The 16111-nt window shown below is 36.9% G+C and overlaps 1 protein-coding gene across 1 annotated transcript in view; it reads left to right on the top strand.

The window, feature by feature from the left end:
• The window catches only part of LOC150077590 (FAS-associated factor 1-like), a 377947-nt gene that overhangs the window by 75637 nt on the left and 286199 nt on the right, over positions 1–16111 (top strand). The window contains exon 5 of the mRNA XM_090385644.1: positions 13492–13581. Within this exon, the coding sequence (XP_090241770.1) occupies positions 13492–13581 (90 nt within the window). The remainder of the gene's footprint in view (positions 1–13491; positions 13582–16111) is intronic.

The following is a 16111-nucleotide window of genomic DNA, read 5'->3' as shown; positions in this document are numbered from 1 at the left end:
ATTTGAGGTAGTGCAATAATAATTCTGTTCAGGAATTTTGGAAAAATATTTTGTAAGTGGCCCATTCAATTCATTGTGAAGTATGGGGAAGAATTGCCTATTTGGGGGTTTGTTAATGGTTTAGTTCAGTGAAGAGTGAGAGTAACTGTCCCTTTGTTCCTTTGATGGCATTTCTCCCTCTTCCTCTCCTACTGTCACTTTCCTATACTTTTTTGCTTTCCTAAGTCTAATAGGGGTAGTATGTGGTAACAGTTTCTTCTCCCATACCATTTTTCAAATGGTGCTGTCTGGGTGGTGGTGCCAACCAGGAATAAGTAACAACAGTGCTTGGCCAATTTTCTCAAGGGAAAAAGCTTTAATTTCTTTAATTTTCAAATCCTCGTAACTGCGGGGACTCAGATAATGAATACTCTGATACCGGGGACCCCCTGTACTCCTCATTTTTAAAAATGAAAAATAATATAAGAATAACTTATCCAAATTCATGCAATAGTGTGGCTTTTTTTTTTTTTTTTTTTTTCTTTCAGTTGAAAAGTACTTATGAAGAACTTACTCCAGGGAGATTTTTATGATTCGGAAACTTATCTCTCTCTCTCTCTCTCTCTCTCTCTCTCTCTCTCTCTCACACACACACACAGATAGAAAAGAGACATGCAAAAATTATCTAGTCAACATGCATAGTTATAAAACAAGTTTTCCGTTGCCTTTTTATGTTATTTGTGCAAGCCCTAATAACAGGATCAACCAAATTATTTTTTATATTTAAGGGTATAGTGTTTATAATTCTGTTCTGGAATTTTGGAAAAATATTTTGTAAGTGGCCCATTCATTGAAATTGTGATTAAGCCTGGCTTTATTATTTTAATGTTTACTAGGGAACACTGGCTCGCTTCACTTGCCAATTTCCCCAGCCAATATCAAATATACAAAAAAAGTCTTATCCTGCTCAGCATCATTACTGAAGCTACTTCAGAAAGAGTTTCCTTCACATAATCGATCGATTTACTAGATCTGCCACTCGAGCAGCTTCTTGAAAAGTCTTGTACACTACTCCGTTAACAGTTCTCACGTCTTCGAAACACCTTAAATGTTTTGATTCATGTAACAATAATTTCAAATGAAATCTCTTGACATCTTGCATGAGACGCTATTCAACCTAGCCACTACTTTACACACATTTTTATGTCGACTCCATTTATTTCCTGTTTTGTCCCATGTAAAATGTAGAGTTATGACTGAGTAAGTCAAATCTTCTAAACCCTTCTCGTAATTATACTAATAATGCACTGATAGAAATCTAATCAGGAAATCCCCTATGTAATTATTTACCTGAGCATTTGTAGTGACGTAACTGCTCCATTCAATTGTACCACATCACCCGCATCCCTCTTCTCCCATTGGCTCGAATAAATATTACCAGGAGGAAAACTTTCTTTTAATGTATAGAGAGATATTAAGTAAAGTTTCTGCCTTTCTATTTAGAACTAATGTCCTGTGACCTACTTTGTTATTATGTTCAAATTCACTAAAAATCAATTGCTTCTTAATATTTCTTTCTCTTTGATGTTCCTGTTTTCTTAATGCTGTTTCATTGATTTCACTCATTAAGTCATGACCTCCTAGACCTAGATTCTTCCAAAAACTGCAAACTGTAGATATATCTAAAACTTTCATAATATTTAACGAACACCTCATGGTGAACTCCCATGTGGAAACAGTCTTTATGAATGTTGCATTGTCCAAAAATATATAATTAGTCTTTTCAGAGGTATCCATGTTCCTCCAAAAAAAAAAAACTCCTTTGTTACTGAAGGTTTATTGTCAATGTAATGGATAATGCCTTTAATATCCACTAGCTTGTCTTCTGTTTCTCATTAATTGAAAATCCACTTACGATGAAAACAGAATTTCATTTTTTAACAATTCTTTTCCAAAAAATATTGAAGAGCAGAATCTTCACTTCTACATACTCATTGCAGTTTCAGTAAATTCATTTTTCTCCTCACTCATGAATCGATTTTTTATTATTTTTTTTATTTTACAAGATTGCTCAACTCACTAAAAATACAACTTCACTTTACTTGCTAAAATTATGGACCATAAAATTAATGGACAGGTGGGCTTAGTGACAGTGAGACAGTGTGATAAACAAGTAGGTGTAGCAATGTTAACTAACTTGTTGATGCATTTCGTTAGTGGGCATCACCTATTCAAATTTTATCTTTTTTTTTTGCCCTTAACCCAAAGACAACAATTAGGGGAGGGACACTGATATATTAGTTAGATTTATTTGAATAGATTTGATTTATTTGAAATGTTGCAAGTATGTGACATTATTAAACAAAGCAGACCTTTATGGCCTTTAATGACCTTCTTCCGCTGATTGGAAATTTAGTCCATTGTTATGTTAGTAACAGCATACTACATTCTAGTTTGAGAAACCAAACTTTGCCCTGTGTAAACAACTTTAATTTCTTGAATATTTACTACTAATTCCTTAAATGCCAGTTTACACATGAAATTGTTCATTGGGATGAAGTAAACTAACTTTCAGTCCTTAAGAAATTCACTTCTGCGTTAATTCTTGGGGGGGGAAAAAAAAATCACTGCTTCCATATTCATCTTTGATAATACTCTGATTTCTAGATGAGATCATCTTTCTCTTCTGAGGATTACCTTCCAACCTCTCTTGTCATAAGCAAATATTGTCTTGCAAATCTTGTCATTGCAAATATTTCTTCCTTTTTTTTGCAGTAATTCCATTTCTTTTGGTTTAAGCCCATTACAGATATTGCTTATTTGCATTAAATTAAGTCTAGTGTCAATATGCATCTTCTGTCCTCTCAACCTTAAACCTGTCCACAGTACTGAAGTATTGTAGGGTCATTTGTTTGGGATTTCCACAGCAACAAAAACAGTTGTTTATTAGGTATAATGCTTCATCATAAAATGTTACTACAGTAGAAATGAATATCAGAATGTGACTGAGTAATTAAATATTTTTATATTTTAATTGAAAAATGTTTAGATAAAATTTCAAAATTTTTAGTTTGGGTTAATTTTGCAATTATTGAAGTAGATATGAACCTTGTAAACATAAGTATTTACTGCTAAGAGAAGTTTGGTTACATTGTGAACACGATGAATCTGTTGCATTCTGAAGAGAATTTCAAAATAAGTTTTTTTGTTTTGTACATAGTTCCCAAATCTTTAATTCAGATTTGAATTACTTAAGTCATCTTTGAAGCATTCCGTTTTTTATTTGACAAATTTTTTAAATAGTAACATGAAAATATACTGTTAAAAAAATATTGAGCAGCACAAAAACTAATGACATCAGTGCAATGGAACTGAGTAGTGAAAGTTACATTTTTAACTTATGGTGCTGTTTGTCATGACTATATGTAATGTCTCCAGTTTATTGTTGGAAAGTGATTTGTATTTGATATTTGTCACTGAGGAGAAGTATTTCAAATCAGTAGTTAACAATGAGCATTAGATCAGCAGTGTTTCAAAACTTAACATGTGTTAATTTCAATTGAACAAAGATTATTTATAAATTTCTGTAATTTGGATATTGTAACTACAACTGTCAGCTGTTATATTGACTGGTAACAATTAATGGCTAAAATATTAAAATGTAAATTGCTGCATAACTTCCATAATAAAAGTATTTGAATATGTTAATAAAGATTGATTTAGATTAGTCCCTATTTATTTTTACTATTAGTGCAACATGAAAAGATTGCATGTGAAGTAAGCCTTGTAAATGCGAGGCTTTATATCATGTTCCTGAAAAGTATCACTAGTATTCCAGATGTATATGTGTGCAATCAACTGTAAGCAGAAACACATGAAAATGTGACTATAAAATATTGAAACAATTTTGTGTAGCTTGTGGAAGCAGAAGAGGAACAGTCATATTAGGGACACGATGGCATGTGTTTCTGCTTACAGAAGTGATACTTGCAAGGTTGGCTGGTTAGTCTTGATCTTCACTTCTCTGTGGCACAGAGAAGCAACTTGATCACAGTTGCTTCTCTGTGCCACATTCATGCCACAACACCACCCCTTTTCATCAACACACTGTTGGTCTAAGACTGTCTTATTTCAGCAGTTGGTACCCTGAATTATTTGGGTGAAAGATATATGGATTGAATGAGAAGAGGGGAGCTAGTGAATGACCTTCAGCTACCTGTTGAATTTCTCTTCACTGTAGGTGGAGTTTCAGCTGCAAGAATATGTTCACAACCATTCCTCCTTGAAGATTGCTTTCTTGCATCATATGCCTCTACTAATGCTAAAATGCTAATCAAGTAATTTTGAAAATTTAATGAAATTCACATTATTTGTAAAGGAAGGTGAGGTTACTCATATTGAAAATTCAATAAAGACTCATGTTGTTTCTAAGTATGGCAGCTTATATCTTTCTGTGTGTTGCTCCATATATTGTCTATGCTGCAGTAATGTAATTATGAAATCCCTTTCTTTCTCTACTGTTTATTAAATTATTTATTGAATTTAAATATTGAATTATTTACTTGTTATTTTGGGATTGCCAATCCCCAAGTGTGAGACTTAACATTTTCCTGCATTAAAATATAACTGCTACTCTTCTGACCATCCTCGAAGACTCTTCAAGTCATCCTAAAAGAGCATTGCTTGGTGATGATTATTTCCTCATTCCCTACAGCAGCTCTGCAATTAATCTTAGAATCTTACCTGTAATTTCAACATGTTCCAACTGATACAGTAACCTCCCTAAAGGACTGAAATCCAATTAAACAATATTGAAATTATTTCCTACTACCAGCTCATGAGTAGCTATATCAAAATAGCTAATTTGGTTAGATAAACCTAATTTTACCTTACCAAAACTGTGTTGTTTAGCTTTCAGAATTCCATTTCTGAATTACTTTTGATCATTGCTCTTTTGATTTTCTCTACCACTGAAGTCAGACTGATTGGTTGACTTCACTCTTAGTACCCCCCCCCCTTTATGCATGGTGATATACTTCTGCAGTTCAGTGGAATATCTTCCAAGTTAAATGATGCCCTCATAATTAACCTTAATGGTTCAATCCACTCTCTTGCTGCCTCCTTCAGAATTATTGGTATACACTTTCTACTTCACTAGCTTTACTTGTCTTTAGGCATGAAAGTTTTTCTAATAAAGAATCATATGGTAGTTTCAGTATCACTAATTTCATACTGCTGAATCGATTCGAATTATGTATTCAATTAATCAGCAACATCAACTGGGTTATCTGAGACTTTTCCACACTCTTTAAACAAGGTGTATTTCCCAAACTTTGTATGGGAAATAATTATTTAATGAGAATTCAATAGAAATACAATTATTGTATTCATATACATGAAAAACTTTGTCCGTGTATTTTATTTTGCTCTCTTAGATAATACTTGATTTTTTTATACTTACCTTTACCAACCTCTGTGGTATTATCACAGATCAACTTAAAGTTAAAGTTGTCATAGGCCTCAAAACTTTTCATTGCTCTTGACACACTCCATGCCATCACGCGTGCGATGGCATGTGCGTTGTGTGCATGCACGCGTGCAAAATATGTATGGAGCAAATGTGTGTGTAATATAATAATTTCATGTGAATTAGTAATTATTGATTATGCATTATTAATTATAATTTTCATAATAACTTCATGTGAATTAAAAATGATTGATATATGTAATAATAATTAATATATTTGCAGATGGATGCATGACTGAGTATATGAGTACAGTTAGGTAAAAAAGTTCTTGGAGTGTGTGTGTGTGTGTGTGTGTAATATGTATGGAGTGAATGTGTGTAGTGTATGGAAATGGTTGAGCAAATTTGGGTACATGTGTATGTGGGTATGCAGGTATATGTTAGTATGTGTGTCTTGTGCTGGGTGGGAAATGAGTCCACTTAAACCTGCAAAAAGAATTGTATATGCTGTCCCATTCAGTCCCACTGTACTGAGTGCAATAAGTGTGTGAAAATTGTGAATTCGTGGGAATTTCCCATAAGTATTAAATTTTGTACCCTGAATGTACACACACACACAGGCAGGCAGGCAGTTCTCGCTTTACGAGTTTTCACTTTACGAGTTTTTTCCCCCCAAGTATCAACGAAATCTAAAATATGAACATTAATTGCAAAAAATGAATGTTAAATATTCACAAATATTGCATTCCAAACCACGTGCGTAGCTATACAATACAGTGTACCCCGCTTTATGATATTATTCAGATGCCTGGGTCTGGGTGGTGGTATCCGCTGAGTATACATAACAGCAGTCTTATCCACTGGTGAAGTGTTACTTATTCCAGGTAGTACAATACCATGGCAACTCGTTGTGAAGGCATTCAAAATATGAGATATAACCAAAACGATGCCAATTTAATTAATTAATTTTACTACTTTGGTAGATGGCTACGTTAAAATGATACTTTTGCACTGACCTATATGCTAGTTTATGATTACATTTAGTACACTGGTGTAAAGTGTGTTATTGTCATACGGCACCAGGGGTTTCCCCCATCTCAGTGTTGCTTTCATTGTGGGTGAACCAGTTCGCTGGGAAATGCCAGAGATTTAAAAGTGTGAGGTACTTGTTCATGTGCAGTGTCGTGTACCGTTGTTCATCTGGTCATTTAGCCGCTAGACCCTTGCTGAGGCCCAGCGTTGCCCCACTTACGCCATGGGGAGGCAGACCAGGAACCCAGTAGACTCAATTTTACTCTGGCAGGTCCTGCCGCTTACTTTCCTCAGATTTCGGTGGCTAGGACCTAAAAAAAAATAATAAATAAAAAAAATCTGTTAGGTTAAGTTAGTGATGATGCATACATGTATATATACATATGTACAATTACATACACATGTGTGTTGGTATGGTGGTATGATCGCTAAGGTTGTTATGCTGAATTATGGGCTCAAAGGATTTTTGGCACATTAATTTTTGTTGTGTGGGGCTTTCGTTAAGTTTTGTGCAAAACTTAAGGACCAACACTATGTTTAAAGGTTACAACCACAAAATCAAATGAAACAGCCTGTGGTGATTTGCATAACTGTACATTCAGTAGAAAGCTGATGCACATGCAAAATTTTGAATCGTGATGAGAGGGCTCACATAAACAGATAAAAGCAGCAGTTCAGCAGTTATGTGCAAATTACCAAATTGTGAGCATGAGTGTTACAGACAACAAAATGGCCAGTAGACAATATCTGGATGACTTTACACGGGGTCGAATAATTGGAAAGCTCGAGGAAGATTGAAGTGCGAGGAGTGTGGCTGCAGATTTCGGTATCGCCCATAGCATCATCTCACGTGCATGGTCGGCCTTCAGAATGACAGGTACAGCTGTTAGAAGGACCAGTGATGGTCGTCCGTGAAAAACAACGCCCAATGATAACCGCTATATGCTCCTACAGGCCAAGAGGGACCGACAGCAGGATCCATTGCAAACCAGCTGCACAGGATGCAGGATATCGTGGTTTACTGTGGCCAGGTGACTCCACCACAAAGGTGGACTTTTTGCCCGATGGCCAGAGCACACTGTGTCCCTTTAACACCTGCCCATTGGAGACACCGTTTGCAGTGGTGCACCTAACACAAGGACTGGACAGCAGCGCAGTGGGGTAAGGTACTCTTTACTGATGAGAGTAGATTGTCTCAGCAGCGATTCTGGACATCAGCTAATCTGGCAAGAGGTTGGCACACGGTATCACCCTGCAAACATCACTGAAAGGGATCGATATGGTGGTCTGAGGTGTTCTCGTCTGGGGAGGTGTTTTCTTGGATGGACGTGCACAACCCCAGGCACAACTCCTGAAGGCCTCTCATTAAGAATTCACCGTTGGTAACATCATCAATTGACACCACTGTATAGAACTTAAAAACTCTCTGAGACCACTGTAGTCACCTATACAAAAGCAAAAACCCTTACCCCTGATGCTAGTTACATCTTTAAGTAAATCCCACATCGGTACACTGTGATCACTTCCACCTAGTGGTTACTTTATTTGCAGATTCTTAATGCATGAAGAATCACTGCTGATAATCAGATCAAGGTATTACTCTGTCTGATTGCCTCTCGGACATGTTCTGGAAGAAAACAGTCATCCAATAAATCCACAAACGTCTTGCTAGTGTGGGAGTGACCAACCCACAAGTTCCAGTCATTATCTGGGAAGTTTAAAATCTCCCATTAAACACAATCTGATTTACTGGCCTACTCTATTTCTCTGCACAATTGCTCATTATACTCATCAGATTCATTAGGCCTATAACACACTCCTACTCTCATTTTTGTTTTCCCAGTGCTTATGTCACACCAAACTGACTCAACATTGCACTACTCACCCATGTTAACTGGATGCACTACTTTTGATTTTGGGTTCCTTAAATAACAGCATAACCCCTCCTCCCTTCCTGTGCTGTCTGTCCTTTCTGTACACATTGTACTCCCCAAATTACAATTCTGCACAGCTTATATCTGTGTGGCACCACATCTCTGATATCCCAACAATATCTGCTTTTGATTCCCTGACCGGCACTTCAATTTCATCAAATTTATTTTCTATACTCTTAGCATTGGTATACATGCAAGTATACATACACCTATTCTTATTCTTAGTTACCCTAACACAACCCATGTACTTATTCTATGATGACTCTTAGCAGCCTTTGAAATCCCAAGTACCTCACTTTGCAGGCTGCTGCTCGTTCCAATAGAAGTAGTGCAAGAATCACTTTCACTTGTCTGTGGCTACCAATAATCTATTAGGCTCTAAATCCCCCCCCCCCAAGCTTGCAGTTTCCTTACTCAATTAACACTGCCTCGATAGCATCAGCAAGTATTCTTGCACCCTTTTTACTTTTTTTTTTTTTTATCAAAAATACAGAGGTATTAGAACCTATAGTACTTCTTACTTGGGTAGAGGTTGAGAAGATGAAAGAAGATATTTGTTGACATTAGTCTTGAACTTCTGCAGACTGTAATTTTCAGGAAATATGTATGAAGGAAGGTTGTTCCAGAAAACGACAGTTGAATAAATAAACGAGGAAGATGAAACGTTGGTTCTGCGAGTTTGAAGTTGAACAGTAAATGGATGTTGGCTGGTGGTGGCACGTGTTTGGACTGTTTCGAAAGAGAGAGCGGGAATTATAGAAGACAGTTCAGAAGAACAGGTGCCCATGGAAGTATCTGTAGAAAAGGCATGCTGCAGAAATAGTACGTCTATGAGACAGTGAGTGGAGAGTCTCTGTTAGAGATGAATCATTAATTAACCTAACTGCTCTCTTCTGAATGGAATCAAGAAGCCTGAGAGAGGTTTTGGGGGCGCCACACCAGATGTGGGAACAATATTCCATGTTAGGGCGGATTTGTGATTTGTACAGAGTGAGCAGCTGTTTGGAAGAAAAGTAACGCCGAGAGCGAAAGAGAAAACCAAGTTTTTTAGATGCAGAGGAAGCAATATTTGTAATGTGCTTGAGCCAAGAGAGATTAGAAGTCAAAGCAATCCCCAAAAGACATATCATTTTGCCTAGAAATCGGAGTGTCACCAAAGATAAGCATAGGAGCAGAAGAATTCTTTTTGCGAGATATAAGACAAGGCTGAGCTTTAGAAGGATGGAAATCAACAAAGTTCTCTTTGCCCCACTGGAGAATTACCTGGAGGTCAGCATTTACGAATTTGGTAGCAGATATTTCAGAAGAAGTTGAAGCTTATTGAGCAGGGCAAGGTTTCTCAAACTGGAAATTGGAATGCAAGGTCATTAAATTATAAGAGGAAAAAAATTGGGGGACACCAGCATTAGTGGAGAAGTTAAAAGACAGAGTGCCATCTACCATCACCCCCAGTGAGTGATCAGAGAGGAAACTGGATAACCAGTTACAAAAAACAGTGGGTAAACCATAAGATGGAAGTTTGTTTAGAAGATCTTTAATCCAAACATGATTGAAAGCCTTTGAGATGTCAAGAGCAACTGTTTGTGTTTCACCGAACTTTTCCATTGAAACATTTGGTGAAATTAGTCCATAAATGGGTAAGATAAGCCAGAATATCGCCAGTGGATCAAATTGACGGAATCCATACTGGCGAAAGATGATCAGATGGAAGGTTTCTAGGTAGTTTAAGAGTTGGCTTTTAATTGATTTCTCCATTACTTTAGAAAGAGTAGAAGTAATTGCAATGGAAAGATAATTGGATGGGAGGGATTTGTCGCTCTTTTTAGGAACTGACTGGATATGAGCAAATTTCCAAGCAGAGGGAGAAACACCTTTGGAATAAGGAAGTGAAAAAGGTGGTAAAAAACATGAGTAAGTTCAGAAGCACAGGTTTTGAGAAGAAGTGGAGAAATACCATCAGGACCTGGAGCTTTCTGAGCATCAAGTTTTGTCAAAATCCTTCTGACTTCCTTTTGAAGGAAGACAAAAGGAGGCATTGAATGGGGTGTGTTGGGAATGGTGGGAGATGTTTTACCAAGATCATTAATACAAGGTTAGAAGAAAAATGAAATGCTAGCAGATCAGCTTTATTCTTGGCTGAAGGGACAACAGAGCCATCTGGTTTCGACAGAGATGGGCAAAAGTTGCAGACAATAGCTTTGACAAGAGACCAGAATGGTTGGCTACCATTAGGGCAAGATGCAAGTTTTCTACTCTAAGCCTGTTCAAAATCTAATTTGGACTGATTAAGAACTGCTTTGGAATTGTTGCATTTGGTGTAGGCAGAAAATGAAACTGACAAATTAGAAACAAGCCAATTACGATATACAACATTCTTCTCTTGAACAGCCTTAGCACATTTATTGGAAAACCAAGGTGTAGATAAAGGACAAGATTTTAAAGTGGAGTGTGGAATAAAGGATTCTATTCCTACAAGAATAATTTCATTGACACAATCTGAGCAAATGTTGACATCAGAAGTTTTGAAACAGTACTCCGACAAAGGAAAAGAAGAAAAGAAATCTCACAGGTCATCCCGTTTGCATTCTTGTAATGCCAAAAAACACGAGGTTGAGATTAGTCATGAGATAAAGGCTCTGTTGGAGAAGAGAGATTCACCAAGTTTTGATCTGAGGTGCCTAAAGGACCACTCACTTCGACCATGTACTTAGAAGGGTTGTTTGTGAGAAAAAGATCAAGTGTGTTGGCTGTATGATTAGGATTCTCCAGTATTCTGGTAGGTAATTGAACAATCTGTGTGAGGTCATTAGTAATTGCAGAAGCCTCAGCATCTCGACCAGCTGGGATGGTGTAACTAGAAAACAGAAGCCAGCTGTAGTTGTGAACATTAAAATCACCAAGGAAAATTACCTCACTGTTAGGAATGTTGGACTGGAGAAAGTCAAGTTGTAAAGAGAGGAAGTCAAAGAGCTCCAAGTGATTAGTGGAGTTGAGGGAACGGTAGAGGCAGTAGATGAATTTGACAGAATGAGGTAGAGAGATTTTAAGCCAGAGAAGATCGAAAAGAGGAGACTCCAAATTACCAAGTCCCTGACTGGGAATGTAGGAATGGACATATGCACAAGTACTACATTTGAGGCAAAAAGAATCATACAGTGAATAATTTGGGCAACCGAGAAGAGCAGTAGTTTAATCAAGTGATAGCTGAGATTTTGTCAGAAAAAGTACATGGGGTTTGGCAGACTGCAAGTGGAAATGGACATTGTTGAGATGAGAACTGAAACCACGCGTATTTGTGAAATGAACTAGGAATTGTTTGGGAGGTTTCGATATTTTTACAGATAAGCTTACTCTATTAGTTTGACAATTCTTAGTGTATTCAATAGTAAGAAAAAGTGGAGGGGGGGACATGCTGTATGAAGTAATGAAATTTTTGGATATAGCATACACATGGTAAGAATATACTCAGATCCTTAACATAACGTGGACCCGACAGTGCTCCCCGCATACACACTACTCGGATTCTTTCCAGTCACTAACTGGCAGAGTAGAATTAGCAAGATTATACACTAGCTGATCAGGAAGCCTCCTAGAGAGTTACCAATAGGTTCAATCCAGTGTATTAACTAGTGGTTGGCCTGCAAACACTATTTTAGAGCTGTACCCTCGAAATGTAAGGAAGATTGTATTTCGCCGTGATGTCCATCATAACCTCAAGTCATCAGTCATAGTGGATGTTGGAAGAGATGGGGAAGGGTTGACCGGAACTTAGCTCTGGAGACTAAACATGGGTTCCAGCACTTCAAGCCTCCAGTAAGCAAAGTGGTGGTATTGCACCGGTTGGTGAGAGTCATCTACCACCTAGTACTGCCTGGTAACACAGAGGGGGGCGGCATTTCTCCATGTGGTGTGTGTGCCACACCTCGACCCCTTCTTACATTGGTTCACACCTGGGTGGTCACCCACAGTGAGCTTGTGCAGGGGAGGTTGTTATACCCAGGATTACTGACAGTCACACCATCATGAAGGTGCAAGCAGAAGATTTGGCTGTCACAGGCCGTCTGGACTTTGCTGAAATTGGATCCACTTGAGTTGTGTCACCAGAATTTCAGTTCCATCAGCGTTTGACTCCCAGGTAGCAAGTACAGCTTGTTTGGCCTATCTGAGAGAATGTCTGCGACAACCTCAAGGACAAAGTATATACCACCCCTGTGTATCCCACACTTAAGGGATACACACTTAAATGTTTCCCCTCCCCGTGTATTCCACACAAGGGATACAGTAACAAATGTAGTTAGTGGGATTGTTGCCCAGTTGTCCTTTGCATGCCAATAATCTAATTAAAATGTTTAATATGAAAGTGTGTTTATTAAATATTTCTTGGTTATATTATTGTTTTTGCTTATTTTTAAATGCAAGCAAGAAAGAGTTTGCCCACTGTATTAATCATTAAAAGGAATTTTTTGTTGTCATTGAAGTTTAATTTCAAGTACAAGTCTTAAAAAAGAAAATGCCTTTTACTCTTTCTGATTAAAAACAAAACAATTGCAAAATATTAATCTTTACAATATTTATTTAGCAGCCTGAGATTTGCTGGCTGTGTGTGCAAATAATAGCTGCATTTTTGACAAGAGTAGTCCATTCATCCATCACTGTTGCCAATTCTTTCAGAATTAAACCACTGTAGATACATCTCTCTAACCCTTGGGAATAACTATTATTATTAGGAGGTCATCATCATTATTATTTTTACCCTATTGTAGCAATATGGTAGAATTGAACAGTGAAGGACATATTCGTCATTGTTCACATTGAAGTTGTTTTTTTTTTTTTACTTGGAGGAAAAAAAAACAATCTCCTGGAATAAACTATCCCCCCCCCTTGAGTTGGCAACCCAAGTTGAGAACATGAAACTCTTGATTAACATAAAAAATGTAATTTATATTATATTTTTATAATTTAATACAAATTAAGGATAAGTAAATTAAGGATTTATAGATTGTGATAGCTGTTTCATTATTTGAATATGAATGTTACAGTTGCACTTAGTTGATTTAACAACTTTGTACATTCCATTAGATGACACTTGCTGTAGTAGGGACCAGTTCTGTTTATGAGCTTGCTCTCAGAAAAGAGGAACCAGTTTCAAAGACAGATAGCGAAAAACAGGTATTGTGAAAAATTTTTTAAATAAATTGCATGTAGCTCTATTATATGTGCAGGCTCCATTTTTCTTGTGCTATTGGATTTGTGATTTTTATAAAACTATTTTGTATTAACTTTGTAAGTGATATAATTGATATCTGTACTGCTTGAGATTTCATATCATTACTGTCGTGTGTTGGCAAAAGCCTCAGTTGCACATGTATTGAAGAGCAACAAAATTGTTATTATCCAGATGGCATTTTTTGTTCTTATTTGCACCTCATCAAATAAGGCAGACTAGCAATAAAACCTGACAACCCAGTTGTGAAGTACAGTGAAACCTCTAAGATGACTGCCTTCAGTTCCATGTATATTTTGGCTTTTATAGAGATATAAAAGAGAGATATATAAAAAAGCCCAGATCTCAATATATTTTTAGATTATAAAGACCTGGGCTTTTATAGAGATTTTATATATTTCTGCAAGGCAGAAATATATAAAAAGTCAGATGTATCATGACATAACGAAAACTTAATAGGACAATAGAAATGTCTCATTTTAAAAATATTTTATTTTAAACTATAAATAATTTTTTTACATTAATTATAAAATTTTATTTAATATTATATTTAATATTATAATTAATTAAATTTGTTATAAAGTCTTAAAACTAGATAGATAGATAATATAAAATTTATATTTTTATTTTTTGAAATATTCAGGATAACAGTTTGCCTGGATGATTTTGTTTTTTGTTGAATTATTTCCGTTTCTGAAATAGTTCAAACCCATTTAATAATTGTAACATTTTATTATTACTTAAATCATGAGATAAATTTTTAAGTCCTCAAGCAGTTTTTGAACTTTTCCTATTGGAATTTTAATTTCTTCAACGTTATTTTTGTATAGAGTGGTAGGGAATTCAAATTTTTAATTGTGGTAACTAGGTAGCTCTAATGTAAAATTATATAGCGTAATTTGCATTCCTGCATTTAGTATTCTATTAGATAGTGTAGTATTGACAATTGATTAATTAAATTTATTGATCTTATTAATTTAAAATATCACCCCAGAGTAGAGCAGAACAGCAATGGGCACAAAGTGGCAGGAGTGCTGTGACTCGTGGGAGAACTGAGGGGTGCCGATTCTCAAACGCATCACAGCCTAAAAAAATGTGCAACTTGTGAAATGTTTGCCGAACTCTCTGGAACGGAACATGATCTAGCCAAGGAGGATGTCTTTGTGTGTGCCAGGTGCAGAGAGTGTCTAGAAATTAGGCGTCAGCTCAGTGTTCTGATGGGCATCTATGAGAGCTTCAGGTGTTAGGGTAGATGCCCTCGAAGAAATTAATGAGGGCCCCCGTCAAGCTCTCAGCTGCCCAACTCAATGCCAGAGCTCACTCCTGGGTATCAGGCAACACAGTGGCAACCTCCAAGGCAGAACGCGCTGGTCCCACAGGAGTTAGTTATCGTCAGTGACTCTATTGTGTAAAAAGGATAGATGGAATAGGACCAGAGTATGTCTGCCAGGGGCAAAAGTTGATGACGTTATAAAGCATATATCATCTTTTAAGGGCACAAAGTAGTATAAACAAAGGGTGATATTTTGTACAAATTGGCACCAATGACATTAAGAGTAGGAAATCTGCAGATTTACTTAACAAGAGGTCAGTGTTGCAAAAAAGTCGTGAATTAGGGTTAAATTTGAAAGTGTCTGCAATTCTGCCCAGACATGATAGGAGGGAGTACATGATGAGAGCCTTGTCAATCAGTTCGGCCCTGGAGGAAATGTGCAAGGCTCAAGGGGTAAAATTTTTTTTCAGCCTGGGCTGTGCTTGTTAACAGGAGAGACTGCTTCTTCAGGGATGGGATACACTTAAATAGAAAGGGTGCAAGAATATTTGCTGATGCTATCGAGGCAGTGTTAGGTGGGTTGGAAAACTGCTAGCTTGGGGGGATTCACAGACTAAAAGGTTAAAAGTAGCCACAGGCAGAGGTGAAGGTGATTCTTGCACTACTTCTATTAGAATAAGCAGCGCATGGAGCAAGGGGTGTTGGGGGTTTCAGGGACTGATGGCAGTCATCGTGAAACAGGTGGGTATATGGGATGTGTTAGGGTAACTAATAATAAGAATAGGTACATGTATACCAAATGAATTTGAAGTGTTGGTCAAGACATCAAAGGTGGATATTGTTGGGATATCTGATACGTGTCACACTGAAATTAGGAATGCAGAATTGGAATATGGGGAGTACAATTTGTACAGAAAGGATATACAGGATAGAAAGGGAGGAGGTGTCATGCTGTTAATTAAGAAAAACATAAAATCAAAAGAAGTGCATCCAGTTGATATAGATGAACAGTGCACTGTTGAGTCAGTTTGGTGTGACATAAGCACTGCGAAAGCAAAAATAAGAGTAGGAGTGTGTTATAGGCCTAATGACTCGAATGAGTACATTGAATAATTGTACAGAGAAATAGAGTGGGCTAGTAAGTCAGAATGTCTTATAATGGGGGATTTTAACTTCCCAGATTAGATTGGAACGTATGGGTT

This window comes from Mastigoproctus giganteus, chromosome 12, assembly GCF_048544385.1.
Source record: "Mastigoproctus giganteus isolate SK-2022 chromosome 12, ASM4854438v1, whole genome shotgun sequence".
Taxonomy (NCBI): domain Eukaryota; kingdom Metazoa; phylum Arthropoda; class Arachnida; order Uropygi; family Thelyphonidae; genus Mastigoproctus; species Mastigoproctus giganteus.
This window is presented reverse-complemented; position numbering and strand designations above follow the sequence as displayed.